The 20,170-nt window shown below is 37.6% G+C and overlaps 1 protein-coding gene across 2 annotated transcripts in view; it reads left to right on the forward strand.

Moving 5' to 3' along the window:
* Positions 1-20,170, forward strand: part of TMTC2 (transmembrane O-mannosyltransferase targeting cadherins 2) — a 239,019-nt gene that overhangs the window by 129,939 nt on the left and 88,910 nt on the right. For both annotated transcript variants that reach the window (XM_042889535.1, XM_042889536.1), the window contains exon 3: positions 13,757-14,585. In XM_042889535.1, the coding sequence (XP_042745469.1) occupies positions 13,757-14,585 (829 nt within the window). The remainder of the gene's footprint in view (positions 1-13,756; positions 14,586-20,170) is intronic.

Consider the following 20,170-nt stretch of genomic DNA (forward strand, 5'->3'; position numbering starts at 1 on the left):
ATAAGAAGGAACTTTAATGAAACTTGCATTTATGCAATTTAGGAATGTTAGCCTTTTAAGTCAAATTTTTCATCAGTGAAATGAATATTGTTATCCAGATAAATCCATAATGTGTGAGTCCTGCTACTCTTTAAAGGTTATCCTCATTTTTTTCTCGTAAGCAAGGTCAAGAAGTGTGCTTGCTGCATTGATTGGCAAAGTTGAGAAGCATGTAAATGATTAACAACTTCCGAATTTTTGCAGCCTAGTTGCTGCTTTGAAAATCAATTGAGCATGGTCAATCTCCTTCTGTGACATCTCAGGATGCATAATGCTTAAAATGTCCCTGTTAGACCGCCATAGTCATTCCTGTTGAGTCAGACTTCAGTGCAACAAAGGAAATTCAGAATTCATTACGTGGATATTAGTCGTGTCCTCATTAGGAAATCAGAGGAAAAAGAAAAACACACAAAAAACCAATAGAATGACAGTATGGCATTGTGCCTACACTACCCACGGAAGGAGAAGTATAAATGTATATGTCTATATGCAGGCATGTATGTATATATAAGTAAATGAAAGGATTGGAAGTCTTGGAACTTTACTGCAAGTTGTAGTAGACCTGCTTAAGTGTTGTTTTTTTTTTTTCCCTCTTTCTCCCCAGATCTTCTGTAATCTTCTCTGTAACCAATTTTCTGGTGACTCTCTGGAGGTTTCTAGTTTAGAAGGTGGAGGGGAACTGGCTGTGAAGCTGGCAATAGGATGATCTCATCATATTAAGAGCTGTGGCTATTTATGTTGTACCCATCTGAGATGGGCAGGATTTGGGTCCATTTAAAAAATCTGAGATTTAACCAAATTGGAATTGCTGGCAATCACTCTTTTAGCAAATATTTTTAAGTTCAACAATAAGGAGAATAGAAAAAACAGAAGGAAGAGAGGTCACAGAAGAGGTTCCCAAACCTTCTTTCTGGTTTTATTCTCACGTTCATATTTATTTCCATCTCTGTACCTTTACTTTGTGATTTACTTTGGATATTTCCACAACTAACAACTACGTACCCCCTTCAGCTCCAATACCTTCCTTTCTTTCTTCCCCCCCCCAATTTCTCTGAGAAAGGAAGGGGTAAAAACTTCAGTTTCTTCTTATTTTAACTCAGTATTGTTCTCTTTTAAGTCTTTGTCCCTGTACATTGCTTCTCTTGGTTTCTGATTTTTGCTTCTCTTTTAAATTATTGATTTCTATAACTCGTGAGATTTGCATCCATGCCTTTCTTCCACCCATTAAAGCAAAAAAAAAAAAAAAAAAAAAAATTGTTTTTCCTTAATTTATTTTAATGGAAAGAAAATTCCAGGATTATGTTGTTCATCATTATGGTATAAGAGCAAATTATTATCATCTCTCAACTGTATTGCACTAAAAGCTTCATTTCTGCTTAGCACATTTTAGCTGAAAAGTACGCAACAATGGAGAGACATCCTTTTATAGCTAAAATTCCCTTGACTTTTTTAGACTTTTTTATTCCTTAATAGAAAGCAGCACTAGTATAATTGTGGTGGTAAAAATATATAACAAATTTTATGGGGAGAGGTAGTATCTTTTTATTAGGTCAGTTGTTCCTCTTTGGCTCATTTTTCCAATTATAGTCTGTATGTTTTCCTAGTCATGCTGCTTTCTCTAATAGAAGATGCTATCTCCCTTCATACCTTTCTTCACTCATGTAAGAACAATAAGTCTTCTGTCTCTATTCTTAGTGAGATTCTGGCATGCAAGGTAACTGATGATGGCTCAAAGCTGATTAATTCTTTCAAATAAATTCTTTCATATAAGAGTAGCGGTCAAAATTGTCAGCTAAAGGCTACAAGCCCAGTTTAGCTGGACTTGCTGTATATCTGTCTAGCTGAATATTTAAATCATACAGTTCTGGAATAATAAGTAGCAGATGATACTTACTATACTTGAGCTTCCCAGAATGTAATGTTGGATCATGTTAAATTTTACAAGACTCTAGACGTGAAGGTGGACCTCACCATTTCCAAAGGCACTGTAGCATTTCAGTGTAATAAGTGGCTGAAGCAAATAGTAAAAGTAGTTGAGGCATATAATTCATTTGGTAAAATGTATTGCAGCAGAACCACGTTACCAGATCACACAGTAAAAGAGGTCACTACTGTCTGTAGTACTTATTATTTGTATAATAGACACAAGGGAGCAGAGCCTCCTTGAGCAACGAGAGAAAACATCATTGTAAATTCTTACTGCTTTTACAAGTATGACATCTGAATTTAGAGGCAGTAGGGAAAAATTAGAGCAAAAGGAAACAAAAGGTTTTTAAGTAATCTGCTTAATATAATCCAGCATGTCAGTGTCAGAACTCATCAGAGAAGCAGCATCTTGATCTAATGTCAGGTATGAGGATAACTATTCCATCCATGAGGGAAAAATGGAATATGTTTTAGAGGGAGTCTTAAGGCACTTTTCAGAGGAGAATGATGAGCTGATGGTAGATCTGTGAGTGGATTGTTGGAAACCCAGATAAAACACGCAGATAAAAGTGGAGAAGTTCACCTTAACTATCTGAATATTATCAAGAAGCTGAAGATGTGCGTAATTCCAAAGGACAGTCAGAAGTTTAGAGCCTTCCTTACATCACATCTTCAAAGACAGTGTGCTGGCCCTGAAAACAAACAGCCTGTATAAAATGGGTGAATGTTCTTAAGACTGCCAGATGGGAATGAAGTCTTCATGGTCATGCCATCCTTCTTAAGCCATGATGGCTCAAGGGCTTTTTGTTTTGGTGTTGTTATGCATTTTATGTTAAGTTTTATGTAAAGTTTTTTCCCCAAGCACTTAGTAAAATGAGATGTTTTTTCTTAAGGTTTAGTAGTTCTTATTGAGCTCATGTAATTATTACTATCTAAATTTAATAATTAGAAAATAAATATGATACAAGGGTTAGTCCAGTTATACCAGCATTTTAATTTTAAGAAGTCAGGCACACGGCTCTGTTGTCTTCTTCTCCCCTTCCCACTCCTGTCCTTCATTAGCAAATCTACCAATATAATCTGAAAGCCAGGTGATTAGTTTCGATCACGTCTAGTCTTTATGTGCCCATCTCATGCATGAAGGCTTTTTTTTTCAATTAGTGTCAGGGGCTGGAATTAGCTTTGCTCTTGGTTTGGAGTAAGAGGACTCAGGTGAGTGTGCCGTTTAGTTTGGGTCAGCAGCACGCTCTGTGCCTCACAGGGGGCCTTAGGCAACCGAGTTCAGTTCACAAAACCTTGCTAATATTTTTTATACTGACTTATGTTGATCTGCTAATCTCTACAAATCTGTGTTTTATATTTAAGAGTGCTTATTAGAAAGAAGCCAAAGGCTCAAAATAGGAACGACTCTGAGGATTTTTATTTTGCTGGTTTTACTGTAGCAGAAACATCCAGTGATGTGGGTATCTGCATAATATAATACATCCTCTTCCAAATCCTGCCTTCTTTTTTTGCATTCTCAAAGAAATCCCACACTCATTAAATAGCTTTCTATTCTGATAACTTGGAAAAAGAACTGCTGTACTTCAGCCTTCCCACTGAGTGGTCTCATTATAAATCATCTCTTTATGATTCCGAAGTGCTACACTTCCAAACTTCACTCATTAATGACACTGGAATGAGTTTCAGAGTTGCTGGCTGTTTGTGCTGGAGCCACACAGGAAAGACTGTTGCTGTCAACTTCCTTGATGCCTGAAACACGTCTGCAATGCATGAGGCCTACAAACCAAGAATTAATAGGGAAGGATGTATGTATGTGTGTGAATATGAATGAATATATGCAGGCAAAATCAATTACATTTGCACCATTTTTATTTCTTCCTCTTTGTTTGGCCCAGAAAGTGGAGACACTTATTTAAAACAAATGTTTTGATAGAGTACTGAATATATTATAAAATTAATTTTCTTATGTTCTTCAAAAGGAAGTTTGTATACTTTCATTTCCGTCATGAAACCTGGAATGTTTTAGAGCCTGGCTGATCTGACCACCGATCACTGCCTAGTGGGAAGTATTAAAGATCATATTTACTAAAAATCAGACATTCATGTAAGTTTAATATAGTTGGTTAAGGGGCTTTAGCATACCTCTTACAGTACCAACGATTGACCTCTTTCATGTACTTCACCCCCTAATAGTTTGGTTGAGAAGTATTTTGGTGTTGGTTCACAGAAGGTTGCTCGCTGCCTCATTTCTTCATCTTAGCTTAATGGACCATAATGAGTCACCATGCCAATTTCAGTCCCATGACATGAATTAAGCTTTGTCATCCATATTCTAGTTCACCGTTTTTTATAGCTCTCTTTTTATTTGGATTATTAAGGATATGATTTTGCATTACTGAGGTCAGTAATTGCTTTACTTTTTACTCTATCTCTAGATCAAACCCTAATAATACAGTTCATGATTATAAAAGGGCTGGACTTAATATCCTTTGAGAAGATATTTAAAATAAAAGTAGGAAAAAATAACACACACACAAAAGATAATCTTTGTATTTCATGTGTAGGGAAACAAGGTAGAGGATATTCCATTTGAGTCTTCCCAAACACAATTCCCAGCTTTGTGTTAAGTTTTTGTGGTTTTTATTATTGGGTAAATATTCTTATACGTGTTTGTATATTTCTATTCCTGTGATATTGTTGCAGTGCTACTTGCTAGAATCGTTGGATGGTCATTATTTATGTATCTAGACAGTACTATTTGCTGAAAAAATGTTTAATTTGTTCTATTTGTTTTCTAATAGGTTTTCATTCCCGTTTCTATTTGGTGTATTCTATAGGGAATGAATATAAAAAAACTACCCTAGAAATTAACAGAACGTGGCAAAACCTCTCTTTAAATTAGTCTTCAAGCATAACTGATTCTATAAGAAGCTAGCTTGATCTAATGGAAAAAGAGGAGAAAATGAAATTGTTATTAAAATGCTAATTCTCCCCCCCCCGTCTTGCTTCTCTAAGATCTCAGTATTATTGGTCAGGTCTTACAGAGGCTGTTAGTATTCTTTCAGAGTTGTCTTTCAAGAAGTGACTTTGAATCTCCAAAGTATGTAAGCCTTTTTTGAAGCTTTTTCAGAAGACTTTCTGAGACTCAGGGTCATTGGTACATTACTTTTTCTTCTCCAACTCTTTGTGGTTCCCACTGCTTCAAATGTGATGTTATTGTAGCATAGAATGAACAGATTGCATCCAGATCATGTTAGTCTAGTATGGAGTTTCTCACACAAATGTGTGAGTAACTAAACAATTACTTTTATTTTTTCCTATCTTGCTGAATCAGTAGATTTGAAAATGTATTTGCCAAAATCAGCTTTTAATATATGTTTTTTAAAAGTGATTTTTTTGGAGGATCTTAAATGAATCTTCCTTAATAATATAAAGTGCCTTCTGAGCTGATGAGTAAGTTCTGCATATCATCAGGAATTTTAGTTATCAATTTATCTGTGTTTAACCTTTACTACAATTACAGTTTTTAATATATTTTCTTTGTTAGGAAGAAGATTCAAGATAGCTTTGCTACTTGTTCTTTCCCTATACTGTAAAGATGCAATTATACAAAATACCTACCTTCTTGACTTAGTTAGTGAGAAAACAAACAAGCAAAAAAAGCCCCAACACGTAAGATTTGGGTGGTTTTTCACTGTAGGAGCTGATTTCTTTCGTTCTGTGCCCTTCTAGATGATGGATTTCTGTGACACCTGGATATGTTGTTCTATCAAAACTGGAAACAGCTTGACATTTATCCCATGTACAGAAATTTGTTACTGATGACTCTCTCCTACTGGATTAATAGAGCTGATTAGTCATTGCCACAGGCTTAATTTGAGAATAAATGACATTTTTACTCTTGAAATCAATTTTCATTTGCATTAGTCAGTATCTGTCTATTTACACATTTACAGTATTTGTTTTTCTTCTACTGAATCTTAAGCAAACTCTTAAGCTTCAAATTTCCTTTATTGCCATCTTATTAGTGTAGGAAACCTGAAATGTGCCACAATAATTTTTGGAGTGTGTTTGGAGGAATGATTGCACGTGTGCTCTAAGAGTTATTTTATATTTTGCCTCTTTTTCCTTAAGCATGTCTGCATATTGTACACAGCAAACTTCCATTAGAAGAAAAGAATACATACCCATCCGTTCAAGTGATCAGAGCTTTAGTAGCTTCTCGGTATTTGTCAACACTATGCACAAGGTGACTATTTCAGAAGCATTGCCAGATCAGACTTACATGTTACCATGAGGGAAATACAAGTGGCACTGTGGGTTTCAGCCTTGGGAACTCATTTCCTTTCTGAGACGACAGCCTGGTTGTACAACACATGCAGGCTTTGCCTTCCCAGCAGGATCTTCCCTCTCTTCCTGGGCCTCTGCTCACAAGGTTGCTCAGGTGTAACCCCAAGCCTGAGCCTGGTCACTCTTCCCTGAAATCCTCAAGCTCCTTCAGTCAGTGCTTCAGGGGTAAGTTTTCCCTCAGGTCCTTTTCAACTTACATGAATTGTTGTGCAAAAAAAGCAGTGCAAAGACAAACGCAAGTCCTGTCGTGTCCTGTGCCTGTGTGTATTATTTGGGTCTTGTGAAATATTACAAAAAGTATGTAAAAAATCTCAAGCATGTATCCCATTTTGTTATGTATGCTGTTAGCATTTTGCAGAGCCTGGCTTGGATTATTTACTTAACTCTTTTTTCCTTTTTATGCTCGTATGTCATCAAGAAACTATGACATTATCATGCCAACTTTGGAGTCAGTATTGTTGTTAATGTTCTCACTTGATTGGTTTGGTATGTAGCCATTACATGGTGTAAACTGCTAGTAGCAATGGCACTATTTTATCAACCAGAAAGCTTGAATTTTTATTATTTTTATAGTAAACAGAAACAAACATTTACATTGATGTCATACTAAAACTCTCAACACAAAATATCTGCCTTTTTGTGTCTGTTGTTTTTATGTTTTCCCTTCAACATCACAGAATCACAGAATCACCCGGGTTGGAAGGGACCCCAAGGATCATGTAGTTCCAACCCCCCTGCCTAGCAGGGCCACCAAACATACACATTCAGATCAGGTTGCCCAGGACCCCGTCCAACCTGGCCTTAAACACGTCCAAGGACGGGGCATCCACAACCTCCCTGGGCAGCCCGTTCCAGGGCCTAACCACTCTCCTAGTAAAGAACTTCCCCCTAACATCCAACCTAAATCTTCCCTCCTTCAACTTAAAACCATTTCCCCTAGTCCTGCTGTTATCAGCCCTTTTGAAGAGTTTACTCCCCTCCTGGGTGTAGGTTCCCTTCAGGTATTGATAGGCTGCAATGAGGTCACCCCGTGACCTGTATGCATTTATGCATGTATGCATTTATCTTGGAGTAGAAGGATGCTTATGTTGAAGATAATGAGAGCAATAGATAGAATATAGTAAGAGAAAATATAGATTTTACATGATAGTGGACATGTTAAAAATAATAATTGACTCTTTCAGATGCGTTTTTATTAACTTTGTACTTTTTTTTTTTGATGAAACTTTGAATGTTACACAGTAGTTTTTATTGTAGGAAGAGAGAATGTCATAATGACAGAGACCATCCTGAAACTGATGGATTGCAAATTATTATTATATATGATTCTTTTTGCTTTAAAAGAACATGTTAGATTTGGCTGGATTTTAGAAGTGTTCAAAAATGCTGATATGACTGAGGGAACAAAATGTGAGGATCATCTGAACTAACATTTTGGCTGAAGTCATGCAAACCCTGAAACAAATTAGGATTGCAGGAAGCTTTGGTGGTTAGTGCAGAAATGACTGAAGCATGATTGGGTTAATGGGGACATTACTTTTTCTTTCCCACAAATTTACTCTATTCTTAAAGACAGCATAGAGCTGTAGAACCAACCTCCATGGCAGTTTTTGCAGCGCATCCCTATACTTAGTAGCAGGAAGTGTCTCCTGATAGCTAACCGAGATCTTCTTTTCTTGAACTGAAGCTTATTATTTTTATCCATTGGACAAAGATGTAGAAAACAGATTATTCCTTTCCTATTTTCAGTAGTCATTTCTGTACTGGCAGGCAGCTGTCATGCGTAAACAGCTTATGTTCTTCATTCTTTCCTCATGGGACACGTTTTTCTAGATCACTAATCAGTCTCATTCTCCTCCTCTGACCTCTTTCTCTCTGTTTCCTCCATTTATTTCTAATAGTTATGTGCTGGAAGCAGACAGTTCTAGGAATTCCTTGTACTGAGAAGAGTGGAAACATTACTTGAAGCACGTGTCTAGCAAGGTGTGCTTTCATTGGTAGTCCCAGTACAGCATTTGCCTTTTAAGCAGTGGTTTATGGGAGCTGCTTGTGATCTGCTGTAATCTCAGATGTTTCTCAAAAGAGCCCAACACTTGCTTCACATCACATACGGGTGCAATTTTGTGCAGTCAGAGTTGCCCTTGCCTTTTGTACAGCATTCTTTTTATGAATATTTATCTGTTCTTCTGAGGATGAAATACAGCTACTACTGTTAGACAACATATCTAGCTGTATCCTAATAACTGCAGGGCTGGGCAGTACTCCTGGGTAGTCTGGCCATTCAAGTGTAGTGTCTTAGTCTCAGAGGACTCCTCACCTCCTGTCTTTAAGAAGGTGAGTAGATGGCTGTAGCTACACAGTTGTCACACTGAGCAGACTTACCTTCAGAGAGCCTTCTTTTTTGCATGGCTCGTGCTCCCAGATTATCAAGGGAAATGTTGTCCCTTCTGCTCTTGTTTTATGTTTGGTCATTCATCCAGTTGTTGCTCTTAACACAATTTATCATTTTCAGGGTAGTTCCAGCAATTACTTTTTCAGCTGAGAGACTGGGAGTTCATTCTGTTTTTAAAGATTCATATTACAGATTTTAGAGGAAGACTGTAAATTTTAAATGCCACTATTTGTTACTCAATTTTAATTTTAATAATGCAAGTCAACACTAATAAAGACTGCTCAAATTGTGCTACTTGCTAATTACAGTAAAAATATGTACACATACTCTTCTGCTGCTTTATGAATGCAGTAACTTCTTCACTGAGGAATAACCATGTGGGTTCGTAACACAAAGTAAATGGCATTAAATTGGTCACAGCATTGGAAAAGCTATAGGCAGAACTCCAGCTCCAAGGAAGAACAGGCCTTCAGGCTGCTGTTGCTGTCCAATGTAAATGAGCTGACCTCGTTTGGTGGGTCATGAGCCAGGAACAAAAATAGTGGGAACAAGTGGGGAAGCTGGAGAGGGAGTTGGGAAAGCTGCTGCCAGCTCAGTACGGGGCCAGACTTGGGCTGTAGCAAGCTGCCTCGTTCCTGGCCCATCTGGGTTTTGCAGTCAGGTTCAGCTTAGACTCAGCTCATCTGTGATCCTGTCAGGGAACAAGATACTGTCAGCCTAGTCTGGTGATTTGGCTGCTTTGGGAAGCCCCAGTTCTTGAGCCAACATATTTTCAAGGAGCTCTGTGTTGGAAAATAGACTCTTTTTTGAGTAATGCCTGATGACTTACCCAGTTTATTTTCTGTATTTCCCAAGTTCTATAAATAGCAAATTGTGTGTGGTTAGCCCTGGTGATTTTGATATCTGGCCTGTTTGACCACATGCTGCACTTAATGCTGTTTTGTACAGTGGACAAGGTGAGGTTAAAAGAACGGTGTCTTTTAAAAATGCTTTGGATACTGCTTAGGTGATGACTGAGCTTTGGCAGGGGCTGCCCAATCAAGCAATCTGCTGCAGTGCCTTATTTAAGAGCAGTATAATGGAGTGAGGAATTAGGATTTAATGCAAGGGAAATGTACAATGTGGGTGGGTCATGCAGATGGATTTTGGTAAGGAGATGAAAAGGACTTCTGCAGTCACAAGCACTAAAATTGCGGTGGTGGTACTTGACTGTTAGCAGACAGGAGAAATGTTAAATCTGATCTAAATCAGTGCTCATTTTTTCCTCAGATGAAAATGACTACTTATGAAAGGTTAGAGGATTTATGGGGGTGTCAAAACATATGGCAGATGGGCTGGATTAGGGCTCATGAGTACAGTAATCCAAATCCTTGCTGCCAAGCATTACCGAGGATCTCTTCCTGCTGCTGGGCTGCACTAAATGCATGCAGGGGAAGAGTTGCTGGTGAAAGTGCTTATCAAAGCAGAGTTCATTTTGAAAGCTCTTTCTTTGCAGATGGAAGTGTACTGGTGAGCTGATGATATTACGTCACATTTTGATTGGTTTTTCCCCTTCTCATTGGTTCTCTGTACAAAGCCTGGAAGAAAGTAAAACCAGAATATGAGCTAAGCCTAATTATCTTTGATTATATTAGTGCAAAAGTCATGAGGTTAAGTGATGAGAGTGGAAAAAAATGAGTCTGTCATTCCTCTTTGGAGCCAACTCTATCTGTGATAAACTTTTTTCTTTTTTTTTTTTTTTTTTTTAAGTGTTGGGAAGTATTTAGTATTTATTTTTTCCTTTAACTAAATCCAGAAGATGTCATCTGAGCCATGAAAAATTTGCACTGGTAGCTCAGTGTTACACAGGTTATTGGTAGATGCAGTGAATGTGTAGTTAGTTCTAAAAAGATGTACAACTGCTGGCTTTTGAGAAGAGTCACGTGTCAAAAAGCTGCTGTGGAAGGATGCAGACCACTTGTCTCTGAGGAGCCTTCACTCCACTCCTGTAGCCCAATAATTAAGCTCTGGAATTTGCCAGAGGTCCTCTTCTGGTTTAAGTAGTATTCTGCGGCATGATAGATAGATATGCTGGAGTGGAAAATCACCTACTTGAATACCTCTGAACTCCACTGTTCATATGCTGAGATATTTCATTTGACACTGGTGTTAAGTCTTAAAGAAAAGTATTCTTAGAGCATGAAACACAATACTGCGTATAGAAATGTGGTGTTCTTTATAGATCCAAAATGTCTGAGGATCCAGACCTTACAGTTCTTAAATTTAAGCTTAAAAGGAAGGCTGTAAATAATTACTGTAGCAGTGAGGATGGATTAGCTTTGAGGTCCAGATTGTTTGCATTCTAAGGCTGGGAGTAAGAGGCAAACTTTTCATTGTTACTGGTTTATGATGTATGAAGAAGATCTGAAAGTTTTTAGCAGGTTTCTCTGTTAACCACGCATTAGGTAGGTTATGAGGCATGGTGTATCTGCTGCAGTGTGAGCATTGTTGAAGAACTTTGTAATGTGAACTCTGCATTTAGTTGAAAAGTGCAATTGTTAGAACTTTAGGAAAGGGAGATTTCCCTCTGGTTGTTAAGTAAGTATTAGCAAAATAACAAAGCAGTCTAAGCAATCCATGAAAGCTCACTTCTTGTCTATTAATCAAATTTCACTTGCTAAGTACTCAGGATGTCTTAATCTTTTTGTGCTATGGTCTTCCTGCAAAGACCTGCTCTGAATTACTAATTAAACAAGCAAACAAATGAACAAAACTCCCCATCTTCCACTTTCCAGCTTATTATTTTTTCTTTTTCTAAGCAGTCTCCTGTACTCCTCTGTAGAGACTACAGAAGGATATATAAAAAGAGCAAAAAAGAGTTACATTTGGCATATGAGAATTTGTCATCTCCATGTTTGAAGGAAACAAGTTTGAAAATAATGAAGCCAGAGAAGAGAAGGCAAAGATTTTAGTGTACCAAAATATACTGAGAATGGAAGAGCAGGTTGAATCAGGAAAATAAATTTTTACTATGAGGGAATACATGCAAATGATGAAATATGGGTTGTATTTTTATTCCAAAAACAAAGTTAGCTGGAATTTTTTTGTGGTAACTAGTTTACATGGCTTTATAACATTAAGTCATTTAGACAATTCTATCAAGTAGGGGTAAAACAGTACCTCAGGTGGGTTGTAAAGAATTAAGTAGCTTACAAGTCAAAGTAGTCTGTTTCAGTAGGCTTTCCAAGGACTATATTAATCATGAAGAGTAGATACGGATTTTGATTGGTTTACTACTAAAAAGGTGTTGAATTTCCAAAATATAGAAGTATGCAGAAACTAATTAAAAAATGTAATCAATATGGTAAATATGTGGACTCAGACTTTGCTTCATGTATAAAAAGGTGCAACATTTTTCAAGTGGATCTGATATAGATATGTAAATCATTCTCATTATGAATTTGTTTGTTCCCTGCTAATGCCTCCTTTGCATTCTTCCATATCTCCTCAAAACTGAATGAATTAATCTGCCATTGAATAGTTTAAATTCACAAGGAAAAGCTCTCAGAAATGTGAATGGGAGTAAATTTCTTCGTGAAATAAGCAAGTAAATTATGATGACTACATTTTGGGTGACCTGTTGATAGATAACTATTAAAAGCAAACCTAAAATGGAGTAGCACAGTCACCTGTATGTCAAGATATCAAGGAGAGAGTAACCCCATGAAGAAGAAAAATGGTGTTTGAAAGAAATAAGATAAAAAGTTCCACTGTGAGGTCTTGCTTATCAGTAACAAACATAAGAAATGTTCAGTGAATAACTGTACCAGGAATGTGTAGTTTGAGATGGATAAAAAACCAGACCTGATAAAAAGGAAGATGATTAACAACTAATTTTTTGTAATAATGTGGGGAAATAATAACAAAGTGCTCACACTGTGTCTGGAGCTACTTGGCAAATAATTTTTCTGTTCTTACAGAGAGCATCTAAGAAAATGAAATATAAAAATTACTCATATTTTTGCTTTTACAGATATTTCTGCCAAAAAGAGAGTAATCCAAAACAGCTTTTGTTTAGGGTGCCCATGTAGTTGAACGCAGAATTTAAGCTCATCAATCCTAGAAATAGGTGAGAAAGTCTCGCTTCTTCTGATTTTCATTCAGGCAGAAGTGGTATGTTTCTGCAAGTGTATGAATAAGTAAGTACTTTCTAATGGGGAGGGGGAGAACCCAACAAGCAGCTTCAGCTGGCAAATGTTCAGTTATTCCATAAATAAGTGGCAGCTTATGGTTGCTAGTGTGATGACATGAGTAGGTGGAGGCATCTGAATGCTTCACAAATTTTTATTTAGATGAGTATAAAGATGTGAAAGATTTTTAAAGCTGTGATTTAATATGGTGCTCTTGAAGAAAAAAAAAACAACGTTTGGCTGCGAGATGCAGAATGAAATGGAGCTTTCAGTAATAGGCACATCTGACGGCTCCAAATGAACATTGTAATTAACTGGAACTGGAAGACCTAAACATGGAAACTGTCTGTTTTCTTTTCTTGGCTGGTTGGAATGTTTATTTGGTTGTTAGGTGAAATTCCGTAAGTATTACTTTAGGAAATGTGTCTGTTAGGAAAAATGGAGCAGTCCTGTAACTTTAAATTTTGTTGAGGTAAACTGTTGGTTCAGCCACTGCCAGAAGCAAATAAGGGATTTGGGACGTTATATGAAGACCAATGTAATGTTCCATAAATTCCTCTAACTTACATATTCTTCAAATCGTTATACGGCTACTTGGGATAAGTGATAAGCATGGACTGACAGCTCTAAGATCTCAAGACTTGATTCTCTTACAAGCTTCAGGGGGCTTACAGAAATGAACCTGTTCTTTTAGTTTATGGTCAGCAGTGTACGGTTCACTCCAGCGTTCTGTGAACCAAACGCCTGAGACAGACCTGCAGTGCTTGGTTTTCATTACCAAAAACAGTTGTATGAGATATTTCTGGATTCCTTTTGTTTGTGAATCAAATACCTCATGCTAATTTAGACTTATGATTGCTTATTTTTTTCCTTTCAGAGGAAGAATTTGAACCTTTTCTTCAGCATTGGTTTATTGACCTCCTGGGGGACTGCACTGCTGGGTATCCGCTTATACTGGATGGGCAACAAGCCCCCAAGTTTTTCCAACTCTGACAATCCAGCAGCTGATTCAGACAGTTTTCTCACACGAATGCTGACCTTCCTTTACTTGCCAACAAAGAACCTCTGGCTGTTGTTCTGCCCAGACACCCTCAGCTTTGACTGGTCAATGGATGCTGTGCCTCTTCTGAAGGCAGTCAGCGACTGGAGAAATCTACACACTGTGGCCTTCTATGCTGGACTTTTCCTCCTCGCCTACTTCAGCTTGAAGGGCTCCAGCAATGAAAGAGAATGCAATGGGAAAAGTGTAATGAATGGCAAGCAGAATGCTAATGGGCATAGCTGTCACTCTGAAATGGAATATAAGACACTGGAGGGGAAGTCAAGTTTTGCATCAAAGGAAGAGAATGGCATAAAAAAGCATGAAATCCTGAAACTACAGCTTCCTTCAACTGAGAACATTGTCATTCTGTCTCTGTCTTTGTTAATAGTGCCCTTTATTCCTGCCACAAACCTATTTTTCTATGTTGGCTTTGTAATAGCAGAGCGTGTGCTGTATGTTCCTAGTATGGGCTTCTGCCTGCTGGTTACTGTAGGTGTCAGAGCCCTTTATGTCAAAACCCAAAAACGCTTTCTGAAGAACTTGGTTTTTTGTTCCACTGCTGCATTGATTGTTTTCTATGGACTCAAGACTGTTGTCAGAAATGGGGACTGGCAGAATGAGGAGATGCTGTATAGGTCAGGAATAAAAGTAAACCCTGCTAAAGGTAATTTTTACTCTTTATGATAAATGTTTCACTTCTTATCTGTTTTAGCCTTTGAATTGTCTGATTTTATTAACTGTTTCTAAGAAGATGCTCAGAAAGTACCCATTTAAAACAGTGTATACTTGAGCAGAAATGAGGAAAAACAGGAAAGTGTTCTGATTATGTGTCACAGGTTTCACATCAGCGTGCAGAAAACGAGATCCTAAGGTAAGATGACACTTTATTTTTCATTGATCTTATTGCTACGTTTTGAAATTTAAGGAGTATGAGTATTACAGTCTCTACCGTGATAGATTTCCATTTGGAGTCTGGTTTCAGTCAACCTAATGGAGCTTTTTCTAATGTTCACTGGATGTTCTATTTGCTGTGAACAGAAAATATAAGAAATAGTAAGGGACAGCATTAGCAAAGTGGTGTTTGTTTTTTTTTTTTTATTTCATGTGACACAAATAATGTCAGTGCTACATAATAAAAATGAGGAAATTAGGTCATACTATTCAGCCTAGGAAATTACTGTGGTTCCTCCTGTATGCAAGTACTGTAAAGAGTTACTGTCAAATACTAACACCTTCATGTTAATGTTTAAATGTCATTGGTAACATTGCCCAGCTATTTCACCCAAAGATTGTATCTGTGCTGTAATGAAATGTGACTGCAGCTAGTGTAAACACATCCAAACTGGCAGTAAACTGGTTCATTTAGGGATCGGTAGCAGTGTTTAGCTGTAGTTCTGTGGTTTCAGCATATACAGCAGATCCAGCTGGGAATCCTTGATGCCTTGGTTGTCCTGCTCTTGGCACACAAGTAAGTTTACATGAAAGCAGTCAAAATACCACCTGTGAGTGCAGTGTAGGCACTGACTAAGCCATCATTATCCACAATTCATCAGGAGCGAGAAGGGATCACTGATTGCTTTGCCTGTGTATGAAAGAAAAATTTGACAGCTCTTGAACATATCACACTTGAGTTTTTCCAGTTTGCTGCTCCAAAGCCTGTTATATAATGTGAAGTCATCTGCTGACAGGACTGTGCATTTTGGTTATGCAGTTAAGCCATAGTCTAAAAGCTGTGATGATGAGAAGCAAATGCAGATGTTAGTGTGAGCTGATAGTGTAAAAGTGGATTTGGCAGATAAGGTGCCTTCCAAAGCAGTGTTAGAGTAGGTTGTCAATCATCAGTCTGACTTTGTAACTCTTCATTGTATGCTTTGTTGCCCTAGATGAAAATGAATGTAAAACTGTGAATCTTGTTGCTGCATTAAGTGACTTTTTATTTTTTATTGTCTGAACAAGCACATCCGATTTCTACGTTTTTTTTTTTTATCGTATGAGGGCAAAAAAAAGAGAAGTAACTGAACAAAAATGCTGAAATACCACAATGATTGTAAGATACAGTGAGACCAATTTAGTGACAGTGTAAAGCTTGCACTAAAATGTTGAATCTCCTTGAAAAGACAAAATGTGTATTAAAAGATTAAAGTATGTTGCCTTCACTCTTGGTAGAGATTCCCAGATATCTCAGACTGTATAAGCAGTCATCTACTTGCTTTGAGCCAGTTTTAATGATTAAAAAGAAAAAAAATTTACTTTTTTTTTTTTTTTTTTTTTTCAGTATTAGAATTCAGTATAGTGTTGTCTGGAAAGTAGACTGCTGTGTATTATGCTCCCAGGAGACTAGGCAAGCTATTTTCATCATAGACATCTCAGTATGCACAGACTTATATATATATGTGATTGCCATATAAGCTGACATTAAGTTTCTCGTATGATATGCAAAAGCAAAGACTGCATGTCAGTGTGGTGATACATGACTGAGCTGACTGTAAATCTCCTTAAAATACCCTGTTAAACTTCTGCTGAATATTTACTAGCCCACACACATTGTTACAAGGCTGGGTATCAGAAACTCCCAGCTAAAACAACCTGTCACCCAACTCTATTCATTATTGTGAATACCTCCTAGATTATCCCTGGCTTTGACTATGCTAATTGTATTTTCTATTTCTCATACCGTTAGGCAAGCCCGACTGGACTAGACTGGCTGCCAATCCAGCCAAAGCATTAGGAGATCAGCAATTCACAGTACTCTTCAGTAACTAAAAGAAGTTGACATAGAAAAAACAATTTATTTTTGTTTGCCTCCTTTAAAAAAAAAAAAAAAATTGAATGCCAGTGATAAATAGGCTATTCAAACAGAAATACAATGGACTGTTCAGTCAAATGTTGTAGTGGAGGTGGGTTTTCCTTCCTTCTGGACTGCTAAGAAGAAGCTGCCACTCATTCGTTTCTCCTTATGAGTGTTTTCTTATTTCTGATCATTTTGATCTGCAGAGTTGTTTTCCCTGAAGGCTCCATTAATCCTCCCTCCTCCTGTAAGGAGGTTCTGAACAATAGCATCTTCTATTGTAGGCTAAAGAGAAAAGAGGGATCCCTTCAAAAGCTCCCTGCTGGGAGCGATACAAAGTAGAAATCTGCAAGAGCAGTTTTGTTAGAGCTGGGAGTGGAGTTGTTTTTGTAGTTTCATCTGTATTCTGGCCTAGTGGATGGAAACCATTCTGCAGCTGGATATGTGACAGCCTTGACCTGATGTGCTTGGCTTACAAGGTCGATGGAGAGGTGAGTTATTAGCATGGGTGCATCCATGTGCTAGTGTGACTGAACTGTCTTGGAAAGGTGTTATCTCATATGGTGTTGGTTTATAATCAAGTCCTCTGTGTTGCAGTATGTCCAAGAATATAACCTCTCTGCTGCTGAGAGACTGTTGGATGAAGTTGTTCAGTGGCTTCTCAGTCCTCAGTGAAGAAATGGGTGTTGACTGCTTTCCAAAGCTCTTTGTCAGGACCCACACTGGGGCCCTGCAGAAGCACAGGCAGAGAAGCAGTGTTCTGCCTTAGGTGAGGGAACTGCTGCCCTGCAAGCAGCTGTCGCCTTCGTGCAGTTACCTTTTTCCAGCCTGTTTGTGCCCATCACTGACAGTGTGGAAAAAAATACTCCAAAGCGCATGATGCTTTGATCACCTTGTCTGTCAAAAAAAAAAAAGCACAGCAACTCCAAAACTACAACAACAAAGCCACACCACATGAGAGTCAAGCACACCAACCCTGCTGAGGCTGCCCATGGTGCTGTGCAGGCCCAGGCCTCTCTGAGGGTGTGCCACAGTGGCTGCCGGCAGTAGCTGATGGAGAGCAGGATTTGAGATTCCATGGCCCTGTCTGTTGTTTGGCTTGCTCCCTTGCTGTTTTGGTTATTACTAGTATTGTAGATATCTTTATAGTAATCTGAGCCTTGCCTCGTTATGGTTTGTTAGCACTTGGGGGAAAAACAGGCAAGGCTGATGAAGGTAGTTTATGGGTTCTGAAGTGGCTGTGTGTGTGTTTTGTCACCAGGGAGGGAAAGGCACAAGTGTTTCTCTCTGCTGCCTTCAACTTAATGAGCAGCTGAATGGATATAAAACAGTTCACGTTATTTAAGGGTTTTTTTAAAGTGAAGGAAGCCTTCTAACATGTAAAAACAAACAAAAAAGTTAAAAATGGGTGGTAACTGTCACATCTTTTCTGTCACAATTAGACTGAGTCATTCTTTGCTCATATACCTTGTGTATAATGTGAAATTATAATGACATTGCATCTTGTTATCTCAGGTTTTCTCTGTAGTACCAGAAGTAGCTTCACAAAGCATCATCTTGTACTTCCAGTCCAATTTGTACCTGTAGTCTGCACCATAACGATTTTTCATGTTCAGATATGTTTGCTGTACTGTTAAAGGCTCTGAGTAAGGAAGGAGAAAATAGCAGAAAGAAACTTAGGCTGTTAGACTGCTGCAGAGGTATTAGTTTCTGGAACATATTTACAGGTGAAATTTTAGTTCCTGGTTCCTACTGTGAGATTTATAAGTGAACTTTGAAGATCCTTCCTGAAGCGAGTTGACCTGCTGTACCAAATTGTGCACCTTTACTCAGTGGATGCTTAACTTCAACTGTGCACTGAAGTCTTAATAAATTCAAATATATGTGACAACATTATTTTCAGTGGGGAATACAGGAGGAAGCAGGTACTTCCAGAAGCAGTATTGCCACATCACTGTGATGCCTACACCTGGACTTACGAATGAACATGGTGTTGTCAGACAGTAGTTGTCATTCCATACAGGTAGAGAGACACTTCTTGTCTTTCCATTCTTCCTTCTGCTCCCAGTTCTTGTAATGATAAATCTTTCAATTTTGCTGAATATTTTTAAAAGATAGTCTAATATTGAAATGCACTTCTCAACTATAATGTTCCTTTTCCCTATCCTTCTCTTCCTTTTTCATTTGTGACAAGGTTGTCAGATCTTCCTGCCTCATTCTGCTATATTGGCAACTGTAGAAGATTTGTAGAATTTGCTTTGATTTTTGGCATTTTGGCATAGCCTTGGTTTCAGCCCCTGGAACTTCATAGTTTATTACATTTTGTTTGGTTGCTTCATTTGTTACCATCAGTTTAACATAGGATCGGCAAGGACTGCCTCTGTACATACCTGTGGATGTGAAGATACAGGTATGAATTCTGACATTATGAGGCTTCTTGGTTGAACAAAAATGTGTGGAGTGGCTCTATGCTCATTTGAGTAGTCATAAAAAGTAATGGCATTTTTGTTTCATATGTAGTTTATATGTCACTTTGGATTACTAGTTTAGAGTTTTGTTTGCCATTGGCTAAATTAAAGGAGTCCTAAAAGCTAAATTTAGGACTGCCTAAATTTAATACCTGCCTTTCCATCTGAACTGGAAAAAACAAAGAATGTTAATTATTTTAAGTGGGTTTTAAAATTGCAATTTTTTTTTTTTTTTTCCATATCAAATTGTTTGTAGTGATGATTTCCTCTTTAGTTTATATCTTTAATACTGCACCAATCAAACACATTTGCTTTAGGAGTTGTTTTAAATAAAAAAGTAAATATAGGGAAAAAAAAAAAAACAACCGTAACTTGAATTAATTTTGTTCCCTGTTAATGTAAATATATATATTTTTAGTACCCAAATTTTGCTCACCCAACAGTTGCCCCTCACCTCCCCTCCCCCCTCCAATAATATAAATAAATATATAAAAATCCATGCTCGTAGTTGTAGAGCTTTTGTGGTCTGATTTTCTGTGCATTTGGCTAGAAGTAAGTACTAGGAGCTGTTTCCATCTGATTTGACAGTTTTCTGCAGTTACCCCACTCTTAGAAAATGATTCTGTGCTAAGAGTAGCTGTGAGTAAGCAGTCCTGCCTTCCTCCTTTAAGAGACAATGAAAATAGCATCTATTAGTGCAGCAAGGAATACTTATAATATCTTCTGGTGCACTAGGTGAAGAAGGAATTAAAGAAAAAAGTGAACAATAAACCAGTATTTTCCATGATTACTAATATTATTCTGTCATTAGTAATGACAAGGCGAAAGGAAAATATATGTTTAAAAGTATGGCCTTCTTTGAATGCGCTTATTGTTAAGAGTGCCTTCACCAGAACTTTTTGACATTTAATCTTTTGACGAAATGTTGGGTGGATATTTACTCTGACTTGTATTATTCTTTTCAGCCTTGCTCAGAAATTTAAGTTTGGCATT

Source organism: Lagopus leucura, unplaced genomic scaffold (assembly GCF_019238085.1).
Source record: "Lagopus leucura isolate 7727_CA_CO unplaced genomic scaffold, USGS_WTPT01 Super-Scaffold_100159, whole genome shotgun sequence".
Classification (NCBI taxonomy): Eukaryota; Metazoa; Chordata; class Aves; order Galliformes; family Phasianidae; genus Lagopus; species Lagopus leucura.